This window comes from Hyperolius riggenbachi, chromosome 1 (genome assembly GCF_040937935.1).
Source record: "Hyperolius riggenbachi isolate aHypRig1 chromosome 1, aHypRig1.pri, whole genome shotgun sequence".
Classification (NCBI taxonomy): Eukaryota; Metazoa; Chordata; class Amphibia; order Anura; family Hyperoliidae; genus Hyperolius; species Hyperolius riggenbachi.
The window spans coordinates 476,253,122-476,274,782 of NC_090646.1; the positions used below are offsets into that span (position 1 = coordinate 476,253,122).

General features: G+C 42.4%; 1 protein-coding gene across 1 annotated transcript; it reads right to left on the reverse strand.

Moving 5' to 3' along the window:
• Positions 1-3,904: 3,904 nt before the first annotated feature.
• Positions 3,905-19,141, reverse strand: PIP4P1 (phosphatidylinositol-4,5-bisphosphate 4-phosphatase 1). The gene is made up of 7 exons (XM_068241317.1): positions 18,898-19,141; positions 13,661-13,851; positions 11,788-11,894; positions 10,346-10,451; positions 6,034-6,086; positions 5,848-5,938; positions 3,905-5,196 (listed from the first exon to the last, which is right to left on the reverse strand). The coding sequence occupies exons 1-7, from the start codon at positions 19,046-19,048 to the stop codon at positions 5,053-5,055; spliced, it is 843 nt and encodes a 280-aa protein (XP_068097418.1). The 5' UTR covers positions 19,049-19,141; the 3' UTR covers positions 3,905-5,052.
• Between the last annotated feature and the right edge of the window lie 2,520 nt (positions 19,142-21,661).

Consider the following 21,661-nt stretch of genomic DNA (forward strand, 5'->3'; position numbering starts at 1 on the left):
CTCCAGAGTTAAAGACAGACTGTTAATTGATTGGCCTCAATTCACTAAGATCATGCTAGAGATAATAAAGCAAGAGAAAACTTACCTCCACACGTGAGAGAGTTATCTTACCTCTTCATTCCTTAAGTTACCTCTCCTGTAGTTAATTTACCTCCTCTGTAGTTAATGTACCTCCTCTGTAGTTATTTTCACATGCAGTTAATTAACAGCCTGTCTTTAACTCTGGAGTTATTTTAAGGATTGGAGAGTTAATTTAAAGACAGAAGAGTTAACTTTAGGCTTGCCTGAGGTAAAATGTTTCCTGAATACTACATGCCTTATCACCATGGTAACAACTCTAGAAGAGTTATTAAAGACAGGAGATAAGCTTAGTGAATTGAGGCCACTGTGTGTGAAAATAACTACAGAGGAGGTAATTTGACTACAGGAGAGGTAACTTAAGGAATGAAGAGGTAAGATAACTCTCACGTGTGGAGGTAAGTTTTCTCTTGCCTTATTATCTCTAGCATGAGATTAGTGAATTGAGGCCATTGGCCTCAATTCACTAAGCTTATCTCCTGTCTTTAATAACTCTTCTAGAGTTGTTACCATGGTGATAAGGCATGTAGTATTCAGGAAACATTTTACCTCAGGCAAACCTAAAGTTAACTCTTCAATCCTTAAAATAACTCCAGAGTTAAAGACAGGCTGTTTATTAACTGCATGTGAAAATAACTGCAGAGGAGGTAAAATAACTACAGAGGAGGCAACTTAAGGAATGAAGAGATAAGATAACTCTCATGTGGAGGTAAGTTTTCTCTTGCCTTATTATTTCCAGCATGATCTTAGTGAATTGAGGCCATAGTGTGGTATCAGATACTCCTATTGTTGGTTCCACATGCTGAATCCTCGCACTGCTGTTGTCTTTAGTAGTGCCAGTTTAACAACTCTTCTCCAAAGAACATATAACCAGCTGCTCTACAGATAGTTTAGCAGCATGTTTATAGCCATAGTTCCCGTCACCCAAAATGATCATTTCAACTAACCTCTATTAAGAGGAAGTAGCCACACTAGTTTCATGACTTCGTATTATGGAGAGCTGAGCTGCAATCCAACTGCAGAGAGACTAAGATAGCACTGAGTCATTACCCGTAAAATGAAAATTAGGAAGCACAGGGAAGTGCTATAAAGTAGCACTGGTAATAAAACATACACATTTATGTCATTTTAAAGACCCATTCATTTTAAAGTCCAAGCCTGTGCAGCCCAGCGATGGCACCTGTCAAATCAATAATTAAGACGTTATGTCAAGAATAAAGCCTGATGAATAGTTAGGACACTAGTAGGGGTAGTCAATGAGATGATTTCTGTGAGGATACTGGTTTATGCAAATGTTATATGCAACTTGAAAATGGACTAAACAAATTCCACCTGTGCAGCAGCCGATTGGTCCATTTTCAAGCAGCATAATTTTCATACAAATTTTACATTATCCCACTCAGAATTATTTGCATATCCTTAACCTTCCCTAGTAACTATTGTAACATCCATTCTCTTTAATATTTTAGTACATTATAAGAGCTGTAATTTGTTTAAACAAATGCATTTGAGAGTTAATACATAAATATTGTCAGCTCCTGTAGTAATGTACATGATTTTCAGACTCCCTTTGCTCATGAAAAAATGTGATATTGGTGACTACAATTTACGTTAGGGCCCTTTTCCACTACCCTGCGATTCGATCGCAAAATGCAAGGTACATTAAACTAATGGAAACTGCAGCAGCAATTTCCATTAGTGCAATCCAATTGTGATGCGATTTTGGTCCAAGCGCAATTGTCGTCCTGACGCGTTTTGGATGCGATTAATCCCTACTATACTGAGTATAGTAGCTCAATCACATTTCATAGTGGAAAATAGCCCTTATTCAGGAGTACTATACTCTAAATATGCACTCCCTGCAGGGCTGTTGTGAATCCACTAAGGATTGATTCACACTACAAGAGCTTATTAAGCGCTAGAGATTTTAAAAAGCACTTGGTAATACATTGCTATGGGGGATTTTTACAAAATTACATTGCTCCAGTGAGAACACAAACATCGGATAACATTAACAAGAGCTTTTAAAATCACAAATCGCTTAAAGCTGAACGAACCCTAAGAAAATTGTGCATGTTGAATGCAAGGGTGTTTATCACCCGTAAACCTGGTTCAGATCATGCAATAGAGGAAGAATCTCTTAATTCTCCCGCAGAGTACATACACATCACTCTTCAAGGGAGTCTGAAGCAAATTATTTTAAAATAAAAAACAGATACCTAAGGAGAGGGAAGGCTCTGGGTCCTATAGAGCATTCCCGTTCTCCTCACGGTCTCCTCGTTCCCCAACAGGCTCCCCCATTAGCAGTCCATGACCAATTGATAGTGGACTGCTTTCTTCTGGGTTGGGGAGACCTTGGAAGCACTCGGGCTTCCGAAGACAGGCAGTTCCATACCGTGCGAGCACCCTCTCAGTACAGACGCTACCGAGTGAAGACTGCCAGTCTTCCGCAGCAGATTAGAACGAATTAGCCTGCGAGAACAAGGAGACCGGCAGGAGAATGGAAAGGCTCTATAGTATCCAGAGCATTCCCTCTCCTTAGGCGAGTATCTATTGTCAGCTGGGTATGAGTTTATAGCTCTACTCCTTTTACAGAAAATTATCCTGAACTGATGCAGTTTTCTGGAAAGTGGGGAGGTTACACACCAGCACACTACTGATATGGGGCTCCGGTAAATCTCATATGTTTGTACTTTAACAGCACACCTTTCTTGCTTCAACGGCCGTGCCAGGTCTAGTCCGTGTGGCTAGCACAGACTTACATAGACCACAAGAAAAAAAATGACCAGTTTCTTAAAAAGCAGGTTGTTGATTCACCAAAAATCTTACCACCACATCTCCATGACATCCAGAAAATTCCAGAATGTAATGATGCAATCACTTGACAAAGAATGGTTGATCCGTTCGAAATGGCGACTATCCGTTGTGTGGGCAGATTGGGCTGCAATGAAGGCATAACCTATGTCTGGGGAGACCTTCATCCATCTGTATGCAGCAAAGAGCTATTACTACAACTGAGCTAGTTACATTCTGGAAGTTTCTGGATTTTTGGTGAATAAACAACCTGCTTTAAGAAATGGCCAGTGCTGGTCTTTTTTTTTCTTGTGGTGAATCTCATTATATAGACAGCATGTCAAGGCATTTGTCAGCCGTTTTATTCCCAAAAGCTATCTTAATATAGCTTTAAAATTCCCAAGTTTGGGTGTCGGAGTCATGGTATCACAAATTGAGGCGTTGGGATGATTTTTGTACCGACTCCGCAGCCCTGGGAGAATCCCGTCAGTATTTCAGCAGAGGCTAAATGTACCTAGGTAGCATGACTGTAATGTAAGTTTCAGCACAGAAAATGTTATCCTATAAGTGGCATTAAGTTTCTTTTGTAAGATTCTGCAGTATGCAGTGATGTATTTAGGAAGATATAGAGCATCTCTGTATAAAATTAGTTCTAAAGCATTAGTTCTTATCAATTTATTTGCACGTTCTCTTCCATTAAAAGATTGTCCTGTAAATACATAATTAAAATCCAAATGTCATTTCTTTCTTTAATGTTTGGTTTGGTTAGTCAAGGAACAATGCTACACACAGACAACATAAGAAGGAGAACAAAAACCATCTATATTTTTTAAATGAAATAAAATCTGAAGGAAGCACAGCAGCAACGAAGAAAAAATACAATTATTTACAACTCAGCTGCACAGATAAAAACAGATTGGACCCTGCAGGAGTCACTATGGATTTCATCCCCCTCATTAGTTACAATGATTTTATATCCCTCCCCCCCAAATCTCCACTTCAATGATCAAGGGCATTTGTCCCCTCCCCCCCCCCTCTTAAAATAATGCCCTCCTTAAGCAGAAGGTTAATAAAACAAAAACATAAGAGGCTTCTAAAGCACCACAATCTAATGAAGATCACATGTGGCTCTATGTAGTGTCCTAGAGGTAGTAACATAAAACATTTGTTTATTCCTCAATGGGTAAAAGAGAATAACGGCAAATCAAAACATAGATTTCAATATCGGCCTAATTATTTCGCCATGGCTGGTTATGACTGAAGCAAGAAGTGGTCTGAGTTCCACCATGAGAAGATACTGCAGTGCTCTGGCATTCCATTGGCAACCTACAAGCACAATGATCTGCTTCAGTGGTATGGATTGCTGCTGTAGAAACGCCGTCAGGTAAATGAATGGACAAGAAATATTATAAGAACTGTGAGTAAATGTGTTCCTCCTAGAACTATTTACCGTAACCATGGAAGTTATTGTCTAATGCAGCTGGTTTATTATTGGGTGTAGGAAAAAAGCGACGTGATAATTTGCCCTGCCAGATCCTGGTCATAATGAGAGATAGTGTTCTGAAGGCCTCTCTGGAAAGGCTGAAAGGGAAGTATTCCCTTTCAGGTATGGGGTAAAAGACAAGAACAAAAATTCTGCCACTCCCCAGAAAACAAACATTTTTTTAAGGTGCAACAAATAGGAGGATATGACACAAAGACGAAAAACATCCTCCCAGGCTGGCTCACCATCCTGGCTTCCTCTGCCTTAACTCCTTATATGACTTATGTACCCCAGTGACACATCCGATGCCCCTGCTCCTCCTTAATGTAAACATTACCCTACATCTGCTACATGGCACAGGCAGCCTGCAGCATGATCAGGATTACTCACTTTCCCTAAAGCCCACTTCAAAATTGTGAAATTAAGCGTTGTCAACCCCTCCGCAGCTCCAGGATCCTGCATTTCCTTGCAAGCCCTGGCGGTGAAGAGGTTAATCAAGGGCAAGAGTAACCATTAGCAGGTGAATTAAGATTAGTGGAGTCATTCTGAGCGCTGCTTACAAAGGCAGCAAAAAAAAAAAAAAAAAATATCATTCTGCTAGTCTATGGCCACTACAGTGACTCTGCCCTGTGCCTTCGAGAGGTTACTTCCATTCTGGCCACCATGGGGGGAGCTGGAGGAGGCAGGTCTGAACAGGCTCATGAGAAACTCTGGATGGGGTGACTGACTCGCATGCATGCCCAGTAAATGGCACGCCCCATACAAATCAGTGCAAACAGCAGCAATATCGCCCAAGCAGCGTAGATTCCACCATATGTGCGTGCCAATGTCCAAGTGCCTCCCTGAAAAGCAAAACAAATACCAAGACATTAGAATTGTAAAAATAGCCGTTTAATGGTCTAGCTTCATTTTGCTAATTTAATTAAACAACTTTTTTTTCTAGCTCCATGCAGTAACATAAGTTGTATTTAAATCCCTAAAAATAACCCTAAATATATTTCTGAGGCAGTCATGTGACTGCTGCAGCCGCTGCTTTCCTATTTCTCAGCACAGCAGAGCCAAGCTGGCTACTGGAAGGATTGGAGAAGTCAGGGATTAGTTTAATGAGAAATGAAGCCAGACGAGTTTTAACCATTTCAGCCCGCGGGGATTTTTCACCTTATGTATCAGAGCAATTTTCACCTCCCATTCATTCGCTAATAACTTTATCACTACTTATCACAATTTATTGATCTATATCTTGTTTTTTTCCATCACTAAATAGGCTTTCTTTGGGTGGTACATTTTGCTAAGAATTATTTTTTTATAAATGCATTTTAACAGGATTAATTAGAAAAAAAAAAAATGGGAAAATTCATAATTTCTCAGTTTTCGGCCATTATAGGTTTAAAATAATCCATGCTACCATAATTACAACCTATTTTTTCTTCTTGTGCTTCTCGCTAGATACAGTATGCAAACCTATCAAAATATATGAATGCAAAAATGCTCACCACTAATCCAGCAGCAGCCAAAACAAAAAAAACTCCAATTAAGGAGCAGCAGACACATCTCCTTCGTGGATACCGCAGTCCAATAGAAGAGCTAAGAAAAATATAAATAAATACCAGTAAGCAACACACATCGCATGCCAACATCCCTCCTCACACTTAACAAGCAAGCCATTCCCTGCCACTTACACCTTCCGGCAGTGCGGGCAACGGGCCAGCGTCCGGTCTGAAAAATCTGTCCACTGAAAAACAAAGAGTTGAAAATGACCTTTAGTGATGCCAACGCAGAAATCCAGAACAGATACAATATCAAATACAGAAAAATGATAGCTTAGCTATGGAAAAAAACCCATGCCACTTGTGTAGCTAAGCCATAGACAGCAGCATTAGTCTGTTAAATACTCAAGCAGATTCTGGTATAAAACTCACAAATAAAGCTTTTCCTGTCATTAGGCATAAGCAATGTGCTCTAAATCGGCATGCGCAAGTCTTTATGGTTCTCAAACTAATACTGGAAGGTGATGAAGAGGTAGGGAAAGGACTGTATAAAATGGCCAAGGACAGGTTGGTTATATGCTTGCTCGAAACAATCTACTTGACTACATCAAGAGTGGGCTGTGGCTGAAAAGGTTGTTGAAGGTCCAGAGAAGAGAAAATTAAAAACTAACAAGTGCCAGACTCATGGGACTTCACGCCAAGTCTGAAAGAGTAATGTTACTAGGCAATGTACAGAATTAGAGTGCAGGCTTTCCTTTATGCACAAACACTGGTTCGCACGACAGCCAGGGGCCCAGTCTCTCTCTCACTGTCCAGGGGCCCCTAAACCACCATGCGATACCTAGAGGGAAATGCAGGCGAACCCTGGTCCTCTCACCTCCAGGGACTTCACCCCCATTGCCTCTAAACTGAATGCTAACTGCAACACACACAATTGCTCACTACCAGTTCAAGCAATTTCCTACCTTTATCTGGTCAGCAGGCGCCAGTCAGTCAATCAGGTGTACGGTCATACACCCTTTGCCTGCCATACCAAATCTAGCAGGAATTGCATAAATTAGCATTCAGGTGGGAGGCTTCGGTTGGACGTAATCAATTACATCTTTTACAGGGACCGCCGCGTGTAGGCATCTCCCACACAGTCCCCTCACCTGTCAACAGCATCTTGGAAGCTGCAAAGAAGAAATTTAAAATCACAAACACTGGTTCGCACGACAGCCAGTGACCCCAGTCTCTCTCACTGGCCAGGGGCTTCGGGGTGGTTTAGGGCCCCTTGGCCAGTGAGAGAGACTGGGGTCCCTGGCTGTCGTGCGAACCAGTGTTTGTGATTTTAAATTTCTTTTTTGCAGCTTCCAAGATGCTGTTGACAGGTGAGGGGACTGTGTGGGAGATGCCTATACGCGGCGGTCCCTGTAAAAGATGTAATCAACGATTACGTCCAACCGAAGCCTCCCACCTGAATGCTAATTTATGCAATTCCTGCTATGCACATAAGAACAATGTGACTTTAGGCTGTAAAAGTGAACATTCATGTCCAACAGATTGATATTTACCAGGCAAAAAACAAACAAAAAAGAGGCTGTCTTTTACTTTTTGCTTAACCTCCCCGGAGGTAATACAGAGTGTGGCTCAGGGTTAATTAAAAGTGCCAAATGCGGTAACCCTGAGCCACAACTCAGAGAAACCGGTGGGTGGGGCCATGAGCAAAGTGCACAGTGGAGGGGCGAACAACTTGCCTTCCCCAGGATCCAGCCACATGCAACCCAGCTTAAAGAGAAACCGTAACCAAGAATTGATCTTCATCCCAATCAATAGCTGATACCCCCTTTTTCCTATGAGAAATCTATTCCTTTTCACAAACAGACCATCAGGGGGCTCGGTATGGCTGATATTGTGGTGAAATCCCTCCCACAGTGTGATGTCAGGACCATGGTTCTGACATCACACTGTGGGAGCCTTGTTGCATTGTGGGAAATAACAGCTGTGTACAGCTGTTTCCAACTGCAAAAAAAAAAAAAAAGCAAGCAGCATCTCCCTCCAGTGACATTACCTGCCAGCAGTAAAAATGTCACCATGTGATAAATGTCAGAATGTAATTCAGGGAGAGGAAAGATTTTACAATGGGCAAACACTGACTAAATTATTTATAAATATCTATTGTAAAATGAAGCCCTTTCTATTTTATTATTTTTAATTGGAGGTCCTCTTTAACCCCCCTCCTCCTAGGTGCTCTGTCGCTGGTGAAAGTGCCATCTCTCACATGACCAGACCGCCAGGGAGGTTCAATTTCCCCAGGATTACTGTGCAAAAGGTGATCAAATTAATTTTCATAGCTTTTTTCCCTGTAACTTGCCAAAATGTGTCAAGCAAGGGTCTGGAATACAGTGCAGGAGAGTACTGACGTGCGTGTATGCGCGTCATAACTATTCACAGCATATTTTGTATTGATGTGTATATCTGTCAATACCGCTAGGGAGGTTAAACCAGTTATAGATCCATGTATTTTCACCTCTGCGCCAATAGATTGGTCACACTGTAACTTATAAAAGAAAGTGACCAACTGAGTTAACAGGTTTACTTTCACTTAATTAAAAAAGGAAACCTGAAGAAAAAAAAATACATTTAGGAAATAATTGTATATGTATGAGTTATCCTAAATTAAATTTTCACTGGGGTCCCATATTCTTATTTTGAGTTTAAAGCATACCTGAACAGAAAATAAACTTATTATAATGTATGTGTAGAACTAATGGTAATTAGAACCTTAGAAGCATACAACAGCGTTTCATATTTTTATTTCCAGCTCAACTTCCCTACAACCGCATCAAGTCAATGGGCGCGATTGCGGCGGCAGCCCCAGGACCGCCTAACACCAATTGGCGCCAAGTCCTGGGGCGGGGTTTTGCAGATCATGCATGCGCATCTCTGCTTGAATGAAGCCTATGACAGCCGATCTCGCTGATTGGCTGCTGGGGGGAGGGAGGACGGGGTAAAAAAAAAAAAAAAAAAGGTAGAATTCATTAAACAAAAAAGGAAATATTTATATAAAAACAAACAAAAAGTGCAGGAGCAATCAGAGCTCACCAACAGAAAGGTCTGTTGGTGGGCAGAAAAGGGGGGGGGGGGGGAGAAATCACTTGTGTGCTGAGTTGTACGCCTGTGCAGTGAAGCCTTAAAGCTGCAGTGGTCTAAATAGCAAAAAATAGCCTGGTCACTAGGGGTGGGTGTAAGCCTACGGTGCTCAAGTGGTTAAAGGACTACCGAGGCAAAAAGCCTGAGGGAAAGCTAGTGCCACTACTCTATCCGCACTCCCTATGTTCTCAGGATCGTAATGAACGCAGGGAGTGCAGTCAGATTACCAACTGTCAGTAATTTTTGGAGGGTCTGCAAGCGGCAACAGAACACTGGAGGACACTCTTTTGCCTCACGGGAAGGGTTTTTAAACCCTCTAACGTCGCTCACCACCGTAGTGGGTAAAATGAATTGCAGCAAAACATGAGGAAAGGTTTAATAATATTTATTGAGCTACAATCCTGTTATAATAATCATCTAGGCTTGCAATATCATAGTTAAATTGTATTTGAGTAATTAGTGAGTACCAATATTACCAGTATTGTAACATCACCCAGAGAAGATCGGGGGACCTCAGAGGGGAAAATACCTGGCTGGCAACACAAACAGACGGCATGTCTGCTTGTTCTTCAAGAGTCCCAACTCGAAAGTATTTTCCCTCCTTTATATAGACAGAATTCAATGTCTGCGCAGGCGTAGAACAGGTTTCATCCATGCACCTGTGCAGATAAGGATGCATGATCACCACACGCTTGTATTATTGTGCCTGTGCAGACAAGGCACATGATTGCGTGATCACAACGTGCTTTAGAAGCGTCATAGAACACGTCTGACTATTGTTGCTTATGTGAGAACTTGCGCACAACATCTCATATTTTGACTAGCATTGGAGATAGCTAAATTCTCATGGTCAGTTGCCCATGAGAATGAAAAAACATGTTTACTAAAATAACCACTAGTGTTGTGATTAGCAGCATTTCATGGTCCGTTTTCGATGGGAATAAACAAATGTGTTATTTTGAATTATAACTGCCAGTGTTGTAATGAACTATCATAGAACATCCAGTACTAAAAGAAGCTAACATATATACCGTGAACAGTAATCTCTTATCAATCAGACATTCATGTCACTTTTGTATCTCAACTGTGGGAAGGCTTGTTAGGATCCAGAAGCTTCCCTCCTCTTAGGCAAGCATGTCATTTTGTACCCGAGCTTTGGCTCAGGTACACTTTAAAATTAAAATACAGCGTTGGCTACCAGAAGACTAGACAAAGGAAAAATTAGCAGCATGCCCATGTCCTCAGAATTCCATACAAAATATCCACAACTTGCATCTTCCAGTCTTGCATGGTAAAAGCATTGTCAGTATATGAAAGTTACAGTTCTATCAGGTCAACTCCATTACATAATCATCTTATGAATTATCCATACCAGGAAATTGTTTTTGCAATGTCCACAGATGACTCGTACTCCAACAGGCTGCGGCTCTGGGCTGAGAGGACCGGCGTGGACAGGGCCCAAGTTAATGATTCTTTTACTGGTGACAAGACACAAGTGTTAATCTTTAATCCTGTAAGATGCATTTTATTAGCATACATACACTAAAGACAACTGCTAAAATAAAACAGTCGGAGGTCTTCAACAAAAGTATCAACGTATTGATGTCAGTTACTGCAGTCAACCTATAATTTATTTTTTATACAACAATCTGCTTTGAAATACTGCTAAACACGGCATGGTATTTAGTACCACTGTAAATATTGTGTATCATGGGAGTCATTTTAAAAAGACCTTAAGAATGAGGTTTATACATGCAATTCTAATGTCAATACAGACACTCCACACATGCAGCAATGTGTACAAGTCCAGTCAGAGGAAGTGGTATACAGGTAGTCCCCGGCTTACAAACGACCCACCGATACGAACAGCATGGATTCTGTGTTACCATGGGAGCAAGTCATAAAAAAAATATTTCAAATTGGACTTGTAGTTTGAGAAAATCGATTAAAAAAAATAAATAAATCAAAGAAAATATTGCTTTTAAACTTTAAAATTGCTTATAAAAGCAGGTACAGAGGGCAGAGGTGACACAGAGGGGGACACTGGAGGCAAAGGGGGGCACAGAGGAGGTACAGGGGACAGAGATGGCACAATGTTCTGACTTAAGAACAGATTCAGGTTAAGAACCAACCTACAGTCCCTATCTCGTTCGTTAACCGGGGACTACCTGTATATAAATGCATGCACTGCCATACGGCTTCTGGAAGATCACAGCATTTGGATGGGTGCTGGGCCCCTGAATAAGCTACACACTTTAGTCTGTAAGGAGATGCCCATGGAGGTAACATCTCTACCACTTTATGGAAGCAGTGGTTTGGTGGAAGGGGGAACATTTTTTAGCTAGGAATTTCACAACAAAAGGTGAAAACACACTATAGAAAGCTACCCACTGATGTTTGCTAAAACAGGGACCTTATTCTGGTTTAACTGAAGCCTGGAGTGAGAGGCATAATGAGGCTGTCATATTTAACTTTAAACAATACCAGTTACCTAGCTGTCCTGCAGATCCGCTGCTTCTAATACGTTTAGCCATAGACCCTGAACAAGCATGCAGATCAGGCGTTTTTGACAAAAATCTGTCAAGACTAGCTGCATGCTTGTATCAGGTGTGTGATTCAGACACTACTGCAGCCAGAATGATAGGCAGAACTGACTGGCAACTGGTATTGTTTGAAAGGAAATAAATATGGCTTGTTGCAGGTTCCCATTCAAATAAACTGCTCGTTAGTGTCTATGGGATAGTCCGTTGAGAGCAATAGCCGTTTACCAGTCTACTACATAAGGTTCATGTTTACAGCTGCCCTTAGTCTTACCAATATGGCCTAGGACAGGCTATCCTCTGGGAGGTGACTTTACAAATCAGCAGGCAGTTGCAGGGGCAACGCACATACTTCTTCCCCTGAGGGGCATTCTTGATAGGCTGTGGAGAATAATGAACAGCTATTAGATAGATTACTACCTCGCAGAAAGCTTTCCCTATAGCCTGCTTCGGAGCATAAAAGTCCTTTTTAGTCTGAAGTGGATCTGTCAGGTTTCTCAGCAGTTATACATTAACTCAGCAGCTCGATTGCTTATACTGCAAGGTGCTTTCAGGTTACTAGTGTTGTACTCCAAATCATATCACTCAAAAGGCCTCAAATCTCAGGCCTACACTGAATAGAGGCCATTACTTCTGGCAAAAGGTGATCATCTTTACGTCATACCAGAAGAATTTCACCTGCAAGGGAAATTCACAGAGAAGCACGTGACCAGTCAAAGAAGTATAAATGAATCAATTTAATGAAATCATCTTCATGAATTCCCTTTCATAGAGAATTGACCATCTCTAATCTGCAGCCAAGCTTTACCGCTTCCTCCTATCCACACGTCCTCTGACAGCCAACATCTGTATTGTCACTGGTTTGTGGACAGCAGGAAGAGGGAAGGTGGCATTCTATAACACTGTGCCTCTGCTCACGCCTCACCTGAGCACTCTGAAGTTCCCTAGGTGCTCAGTAAAGATTTCAGATAAATATTTGCACCCTATGGCGACTGCACATAAACTGCAGTGTTAGCTTATGGGCATTAGAAACCCTGCTTGGGTCAAATAAAAGCAAAACTTCAGGAAACCAGCTAAAACACAGTTAAAATATAGCACTTGTGACATTTTTCACTAGCCAAAATTCACAATTCTCTACAGACATTCATAGAGGTGGCAGCGGAACCAAATGCACTGGACAGGCGAGTTGGCATTTTGCATGTAGTGATCAGCCTAATGGGTACAGACAGTCCCTTCCCATAGGCTTCCACTGTGACAGATATGTGGTGCAATCAAGATACGTGTGGAAAAATGCAGCAGGTCAGGACTTTGCTTTTTACAGTCCAGTCCGTGAGCATAGCATTCGCTTTAAAGTGAACCTCCGGACTAAAAATCGACTCAGCAGCACTGAAAAGGCCTGGTGTTTCTTTAACAGTTTCACAGCATCAGAACTTTGTTTCTCTTATACAAACCTAATTTTTAGCTGCACAGAAGAAAACTGCCCGGGCTTTTTTCCCCTGATGCTGTGCAAAGCATGATGGGATTTCTGATTTTGTTGTTCTCGTTCTGCTGTTTTGGTGCATTATTTTTTTTTTTTTTTTATTTATTTATTTTTTTTTTACATTTTGAATTTGACATTTGAAGCCTAGCGTGTGCAGCTAGGAGGGGTAATCAGGACACAGGATAGTTGGAACTGTGTCTCCTGCTCCTTGTCACCTCCTTTCAACCAAAAAGATGGCTGCCCCCATGACAAAGATGGCAGCCCCCATGAATCACAAACATTTGCCTGTTCTTTTAGAACAGGGTGGGTAAGAGATTATATTACCTATCTATTCTAATTAACATAACTAATGTAACTTGATGACAGTATGTTTGGTTAGGCTGAAGTTCCCCTTTAAGATTGACAGTGTGAATGCATACCATTAATAACATTGGATTTATTCACTGTCCAATTTTGTATTTTCCTGCATTCCCAAAAACATTGTGGTTTTATTTCTGCAGTGTTAACGGGTCCTAAAAGTAATGTGCCAAGGAGCAAAGCCTGATATTACATACATCGGATATCAAGAAAAGATAAGGCACTCTTACTGGCTGGAAGCAATCATGCATTTAAACTTTCTTTATTAAGCACACTTGCTAGGAATTCAGATGTGAGCTTAGCTACATACCGTGGCCTCATTGCAGACTCCACACTTCACCACATGTTGGTGCATTTTCCCTTCCACATTGATCAGAGACTGGCACACCCTGCATGTTATCATGGGAGCAGAGCCGCTCTCTGGACTTGTCAGGGGGGAATAAGGTGGGGGGTCTTCACCTGGCAACACAGAGCCATGACCTGGTGGGAACGCCGGAAGGGCTGAAACAAAAAACAAGGAGAAAAAGATAAAATAAACGAGGGGTGGGGGGGGGAAGCAAATATTTAATGCGAAAACCAAATAGTTGCAAACGCTGTGTTTAACTAGCAATCAGGACAAGAGCTGCAGAGATAAAGAGAACACAAGAATGGAATATGTGTTGATAAAAGGCATGTCACTTTAACCACTTCTAGGCTATAAAATATACTTTACAACTCACATACTTAAAGTGGACCTGGACTCTTGCACAAGACAGAAAGAAAACCGAGAAATGCACCCTGTATGTATTTAGAGAGTTTAGTTTGTGTTTAATTCCCCCTCATTTGTGTCTAATCGTCTTTGGAGATTTAGGCTGTGTTCCCACTTGTAATCCGTTGGCCACATGTGTACAACGTACTTGTTTTGCATGTCCGTAATTTCGCTTGTGCTCCCAGTATGTCAATGAGATGGTTGTTTAGATGGTTGGTGCCCGGAAAATTCAAGTCGTGTAAACGGTTTGACGTGGTTTTGGTTGTGCATGTATGAGCCTTATGACTTATTGACTAAATTGACCTTGTCAACCTTGACAAGATGGCGCCGGACCCGGACGCCACGGCCACAGGGCTCCGGCCTTTTCTGCTTTTTTAAGGCAATATCTCTGCCTACACTCACCTCTGAGCTCGCTCTTGCTGAGGTGGGAGGCGAGAGACATGGGCACGGCTGATCCTGCTCTGAACCGGCCACGGATCGCAGCCTGCGGGTCGGCGTGAGGACGGGGACCACGTGCAGGCATGGGAGAGGCGGCATGGATCGGCCGCCGCCACCTCCGGATCATCCGCGCTGACTCCACCAGGCGACGCAGTGTGTCACCCAGAACAGCTCCCAGCATCATCCAGGACAGCGACGGATCGGCCGCCACCACCTCCGGATCACCCGCGCTGACTCCACCAGGCACCGCAGCGTGTAACCCAGAACAGCTCCCAGCATCATCCAGGACGGCTCCATTAGGTGGTTACCAGCGTCCACAGCCGTCCCCTGAAGCCGCTGCCATATAGACCAGGAAGCTGCCGCTATGGAGACCAGGACGCAAGGGGGGAACGCACAGCTGTTCCCACACCGCTCACAGCCAGCAAGCGCTGCCGGAGGATCCAGGTCGCTGCACAGAGGTGGGTCACAGCTGGTCCTCCGCTGCTGCCCCCAGCCTCTCACTGCACGTGGGAGAAGCCATCCTTCTTGTCCACATGGCAGCCCTGGATCCCCTTGGGCCCTGGAGAGCTTGGTTCTCTCTTCTACAGTCCTGGCTCTGTGGGTTTCAGCTGCTGGGAGCACGGGGTCCACTCTGCCTGCAACCACCATCCATACGGATTTTTGGCCCATTTCTCCATCGAGGGATCCTTCACTGCCGCTGCCTCGGGAGATCCCTGCACACCAATTGGACTGATTGTCGGACCCAGGGGTGTTCTTTTTTAATCTGCAGCCCCATAAGGTCCCTGCCTCTGTCTCTCTCTCCTTGCCTTGGTTCTTCTCTTGCTATCCTTTCTCTCTTTCTCTATCCACTCCTTTCCAGGACACACTGCGGGGCATCTGGAGCTGTTGTGGAGCGAGCGAGCGCCGTCAGTAGTTGGCAGGCTGCTCCCCTCACACAGCACTCCAGTTTTCCCCAAGCGTCCTTCACTACAGTATGGGCTATATGTGTATTTAGGTATTTGCTTACTTGTACCACTGTACCTAATTGTATGTGTTGAATTGCATGCACGTGTTGTACCATCTCCGACCCTGTATGAGCCAAAAATAATTCCGGGTACAACCCCCGTTGTACTTGGCGAAATAAATTCTGATTCCGATTATTCCCATGTTTCACTAAGGCTGGCCATGAGGTGCTCTGACTGCCTCCCCTCCAACTGCTGCACCTAGCCCCCTTTGTCGTGGTTGTTCCATCCCTGTGATGTGCATGTGTCCAATTGTATGCAATGGTATGAGTTCAGCCTGCTTAAACACTTTCACTCCATCCTCTGCCCCAATCCAGTCTCTGTTTGCTGTCAGTGAAACTCGTTGCACTGTGGGAAATAATGGGTTTTCCAACTGCCACAATCTAGTACAACTGGCTCCACAAAAATTCCTTCTGAGTTACTTATTAATTTGTCCTCCCTATAATCCAACAAGGCACCAAGCAGATTAATCCTCATGGGATCCCTTAAAATGGGTAATACTTAAAATGCAATGCACCTAGAAATGCTTGCAAGTACCTCTGAGCGATCTGAAAGTTATTATATATTTTATCCACCCCAGGCTAGTATATTCATTAGACTATATTAGATAACATATTTATAAATCACATGAACACACAACCTATAATCAAATAACCAACTTGTCCCTTTACAAAATTCCATTAAAAAAAAATTCAATATCCTTGCAAATGGTTATAAAGTCACAAGACAGCGCTGCATTGCACAACTTTACATGCCGCACATGAGTCACAACCCACATAAATAAAAATATATGTCTGCTGGCAGCTTTTATGTTCTGGCAATATTTCCAGGGCCTTCTCTAAATTGAACCGCTTCACACTGCTTTCTGTTCCTTCCTTACAAAAATCAATACAAAATCTTGATGTGCTAAGTTAAACTATAGACCAGATGATGAGAGAACACATTTGTATTTAATATAACAATATGCAGGATTTTATTCTCCAACCCTTTGCTAGCCACATAACAAAGCTGTTTCTTATACTACAATACAGTATTGGACTAACAATCACACGCAAATGCATTATTACAGTAATAAGTCTAGTTTCCTCTACATGCATTTTGATGCAGTTTTCCAAACTACTGCGTTTTGGAAATTGTAAGAAAATATAATGAAAATCGTGGTATGCTGTGTCCACTAGTACATTCTGATTCTCTGCATTAAAAAAAAAAAAAAAAAAAAAAAAAAAGTGCTACTTGCTGCAGTTTAGGGAGTTAGCCTTACCACTCAGTGTAACTGCAAAGGATGCAAGAACTCTACAAAAACACAGAATCACACAGCAAAAAATGTATGCATTTGCAATTTTAGTAGAAACAAACTAAGGCCTTGTTCAAATCAGGCGTTCTTGTAAAATTTTAAGCACAGCGATTTTCAAAATCGCCCTGAAAGTGCTTGTGCAATGATTCTCTATGAGAGAGTTCATATCAGAGCGGTTTGTTTGCGATCCGCTTTGAAAAGCAGTGCTTGGGCCATTTTTTGAGGCAATTTGCCTCAATGGAAGGTATAGAAAAAATGCAAAACCACTCACGCAAGCAATTGCGTGAGTGTTTTTTTACAAAATACATTGTATTTCTTTTTTCAGGATCAAAAGACGGAAGCGAAAGCACTTACAAAAACGAACGCGCAGAAAATCACTGAAAAGAACGCGCAAAAAAAGCCCACCTTCACTTCCTTAATCTATGTCCTAGATTCTAAATCTCAACACACAGTTTGAGCACCCCAAGAATACACCATTGGGCTCAAGGAGAACTTGAGGTTGCTGGGTGTCAATCCAAATAAATCATACATAAAAAAGAGCCCCAAATGAAAATTAAAGGACATCTGTGATGACAATTTTGCAATAAAAACAGTATTCACTTATATTAATTTATGTATCCCCTGCTGTACAGTGTCTGGGAAGCATGGCTTTGCATGCACTTCTCAGATTGCTGTTGGCGAGATCGCAGGGAAGCAGAGCTGCCAGGAGCGCGGACAGTGTGCAGCCAGAGCAAGGGTCATGACTAATATTAGTCGAGGCCTAGTGTGCGAGGAACGCCGGCCAAATGGAGCCCTACACGGCGGAACGGGATACACTGTACATGTATGTAGCATTTTTCAAACTGATTCTGCTTGAAGTAATGTGCAAAAACACTCATTTCTTTACAAATTGCTATGAAAAATTGCAATCACTAGTCGATTTGCAGTGTGAACTAAATTTTAGCGAGTGCCTGGTAAGCCACACTGGAGCACTAGGAAGCTTTGCCCAATTGCTCCTTATTGGTTAGTTTACTGGCCCCAGCCAAGATTCCATACCATGGTCACCTACATTAACGTTTGAGCCCTCAGCCAGTACACTAACCAGCCATGAGCTTGGAAAAAAATTATACACCATTTTGAAGCACGCTCGACAAATATAAGTGCGTGCAACCTAAAGCGATGCTACTTACAACAGGAAGTACTTGGTATACGTATTGGAATGTCTTGCCTAATAAAATGGCAGAGTCACTGCATCCTGTGCCCGTGTCTGTTGTGCACACATGCAGATATATAAACTAGGCACATACGCAGTTTTTGCATAGTTTACTTACCTCCATATGTTAATGTAACACGCTTCATGCCGAATGCTGTAAGGAGGACAAATAGGCACTTGAAGTGACCCAGCGGGAAACTTCACAGGGAACATTTCACCAATCACAGCACCCTCTACAGCTTGAAGCATTATAATTGGCCAAATAGTGTGGGAGTATACATTAGTGATTAGTACAACCTATCCATAATGCTGTCCACCAAATCACATTAGCACAGTTTCCCCATGATGTTTCCTATTGGGTCCCCCTTTTTTTTTTTTTTTTTATAGGCCAGCACCAAGAAAATATTCTCTTGTACCAAATCAAACAGCCCCAACAGCATGATTTGTTGCTCTCCTATATACCCAGAAACATACAGTTACATGGCTTCCCCTCACATTTGTCCTAGACTGCAATAGGAATACTTGATTATTCAGGTAGGAGTGAGATTAATAGTTCCTCTAATGGACTGTTAGTGACACGAGTTATTCAGTGTACTCTGAATGTTCTGAGAAAATAATCAATGCTATACACATGTATACAATATTAATACATGCTTAGAGCATAAGCACACCACGCCCCTTGTTTGATGTGGTTCCACACTCACCTTCTCTTCATTTCCCTTGCTAGCCAATCACAACTCCCTTTCCCAAGCCCCGCCTATCACGAGCGTGGTTGCAGATGCAGACGAGACACACAAAATATTACATATTCAGTATGAAGGGCGTGGCATAGCTAGCTCACCATACAGCAATTTTATGGCGGGGAGAAGCTTACCTTGCGGTTTGTTGTTGAGGGTGGGACCGGGACCGTACGGAGGAGCAGTGGGAACAGAGACTGGAGATGGTGCTCCAGGACCCACCACTCCTCCTAGACCACCTCCATCCCCGAGATCCGCAAGGAGAGGGGAGCGCTCTCCATCCGCCATGACCCTCGCTCCCACCTATCTCCAGCACACTCGTCTGTTGCTGCTGCTTCTACCGTCTGCTGACGCACTACTCACTGCGGCTGCGCATCACGCATGCGCAGTAGACAGACCCGCGCGGATTCTATACTACGCTTGCGCCGTGGTGGAGTTACTTTGGTCACATGTACGCAAACTGCAAACAAAGGTCTCGTCTTCACGTGACAGTCATCTGATGGGTTTAGATTTTTTTTTCTGTACACAACTTTATTTAGTGAGCACTACACAAACACTATGACACTGGTAAAAAATGGAATTCATGACAGTCATTATATATAGGTATCGCTTTAACTCTTAATAATTAGAAATCAGAAATATGTTTTAATAAAAAAGACCATTAAAAGGATATGGAGGATAGGGTTATAACCACACTACTAATTAAAAGCAAGAAGTTTTGAATCAGGATGATGCCATTTATTGGCTAACTTAGAGATAAAACTACTACTTATTAATCAGTAGCTGATACACCCTTTCCCATGAGAAATCTTGACCCTTTTTGCAACAGCTCATCAGGAGGGTCTATATGGCCCCTCTCACAGAGTGATGTCATGACCATGGTCCTGACAGTTTGCTGTCAGTGAAACTCGTTGCACTGTGGGAAATAATGGGTTTTCCAACTGCCAAGCAAGCAATATCTCCCTCTGTGCATAGAACTCTCAGTAACGAACATTCCGTAGAGATCACATGGCAGAACTAAAGAAGTCACCACCGTCCACCACCAGTGATACATATATACACTGTACAGCGCTGCGTAATATGCCGGTGCTATATAAATACTAAAAATAATAATAATAATAATAATACATTTCAGAATGTAAATCATGAAGAGGAGAGATTTTACAATTGGCAAACACTGACTAAATACTCTATAAATCAATATGGTGAAATATAAGCAATTTTATTCATTATGTTATTTTCACTACTGTTCCTCTTCAAGCTCCCTTATATTTGTCAGAACTGTAATGATAGGCATAGCTCCCAACTGTCCCTCTTTCATAGTGAAAAATGTGGGTGTGACCTGGGCGCCCAAATTTCACACTATAGCCGCAATTTATAAATCCAGCTATGGTGGCACCAAATTTCTTTCCTACTTTGCCGTAATTTCCATTTAGCACTTCTTGAACAATTGACTATTTCTCGATATTGTTAGTTTTGAATTACCGTACATACTGTTTTTCTAGCCACAAATTATTTGTTACTTGGATTAACTCTGTTTGAAAACTATGATCACTTTTCCATGCTGTGAGCACTGAGTTGCATATTTCTTTTCCGGATCATGAACGATTCGGATCTTTGATCCGAATCTATTTTGTGAGTCGAATCATCCGAATCATCAAAATGAGTGATTCGGATCGCAAAAAGGGGCGGGGCCAGGAGTGACACGCCCCCTCTCAGCAGGCAGCGGGGTCCTGGAAGCAGAGCTAAGATGGATCGCTCTGTTGAAGGGGAGGCAGCCTTGCACAGCCACAGGTAGATGGGAGAGAGGGGACATGGGTGCCACTGCCAGATATGTGTAGAGCACACATACTGGCTATAATATTCTGCTCATTGTAGGCTGGCTGTTCTGTAGTTGTGCACAGTGAACACATTGGAAGGTTTTGGCTCAGCTCAGCACAGCTCAGTAACTTTGCAGGCACTGTGATTGCAGCGCAATATGATCCTCCTAAACAGCTGCACTTTACTTTGGGGAATGCTTTCTTTCACTGTGCGACGTTTGCATACAAAGTACACAGATGAGCATATAGGTGAAATGTGTGTAAAGCATATAATTGCAGCATGTGGGTATTGTGTGCAAACATTTCTGCTCTCTGCTCGTCCCTCCTCCCTTCTCTGTCCACTCCGTGCCCTCTGTCCATCTTCTCCCCTTCTCTGTGTGTCCACCCCCCTCCCCTTCTCCTGTCCTGCTAGTCATTTCACCCCCGAAATGCTTCCATAGTCAAATGATCCGAGATTCGGATCAAAGATCCGGATCTTTTCAATGATCCGATTCGAATCATCCGGATCACTGAAAAGATCCGAACTTCCCATCTCTAATGATATGGGAAGCAAGTTACAGTGACCATATTTTTCTGGGCTCCACCTAGAATGGGGCGGGGGTTGTGGGGGATAGAGTGGGTGGGCTGGCCAATGTCAGGAGGTGGGCATGGGATATTATATTATATTTCATAACTGGCTCATGTTGAAAAATATATATAGGGCAGGTAGAGATTTACTGCTTACAATTTTTTCCCAAAATAGCACAAGAAGACTGAAGATTTTTTAAATGTAATGTATGTAGCAGTAATAGAAACAAACATTAAAGAGAAACTCCAGTGAAAATAATGTAATAACAAAGTGCTTTATTTTTACAATAATTCTGCAAAAAAGGATTTAGTCAGTTGTAACATTTATTTAGCCTATTGTAAAATCTTTCCTCTCCCTGACTTACATTCTGACATTTATCACATGGTGACATTTTTACTGCTGGCAGGTGATGTCAATGGAAGTAGCTGCTGCTTGCCTTTTTGGAAAGTTGGAAGCAGCTTTAAACAACTGTTATTGCCCACAATGCAACAAGGCTCCCACAGTGTGATGTCA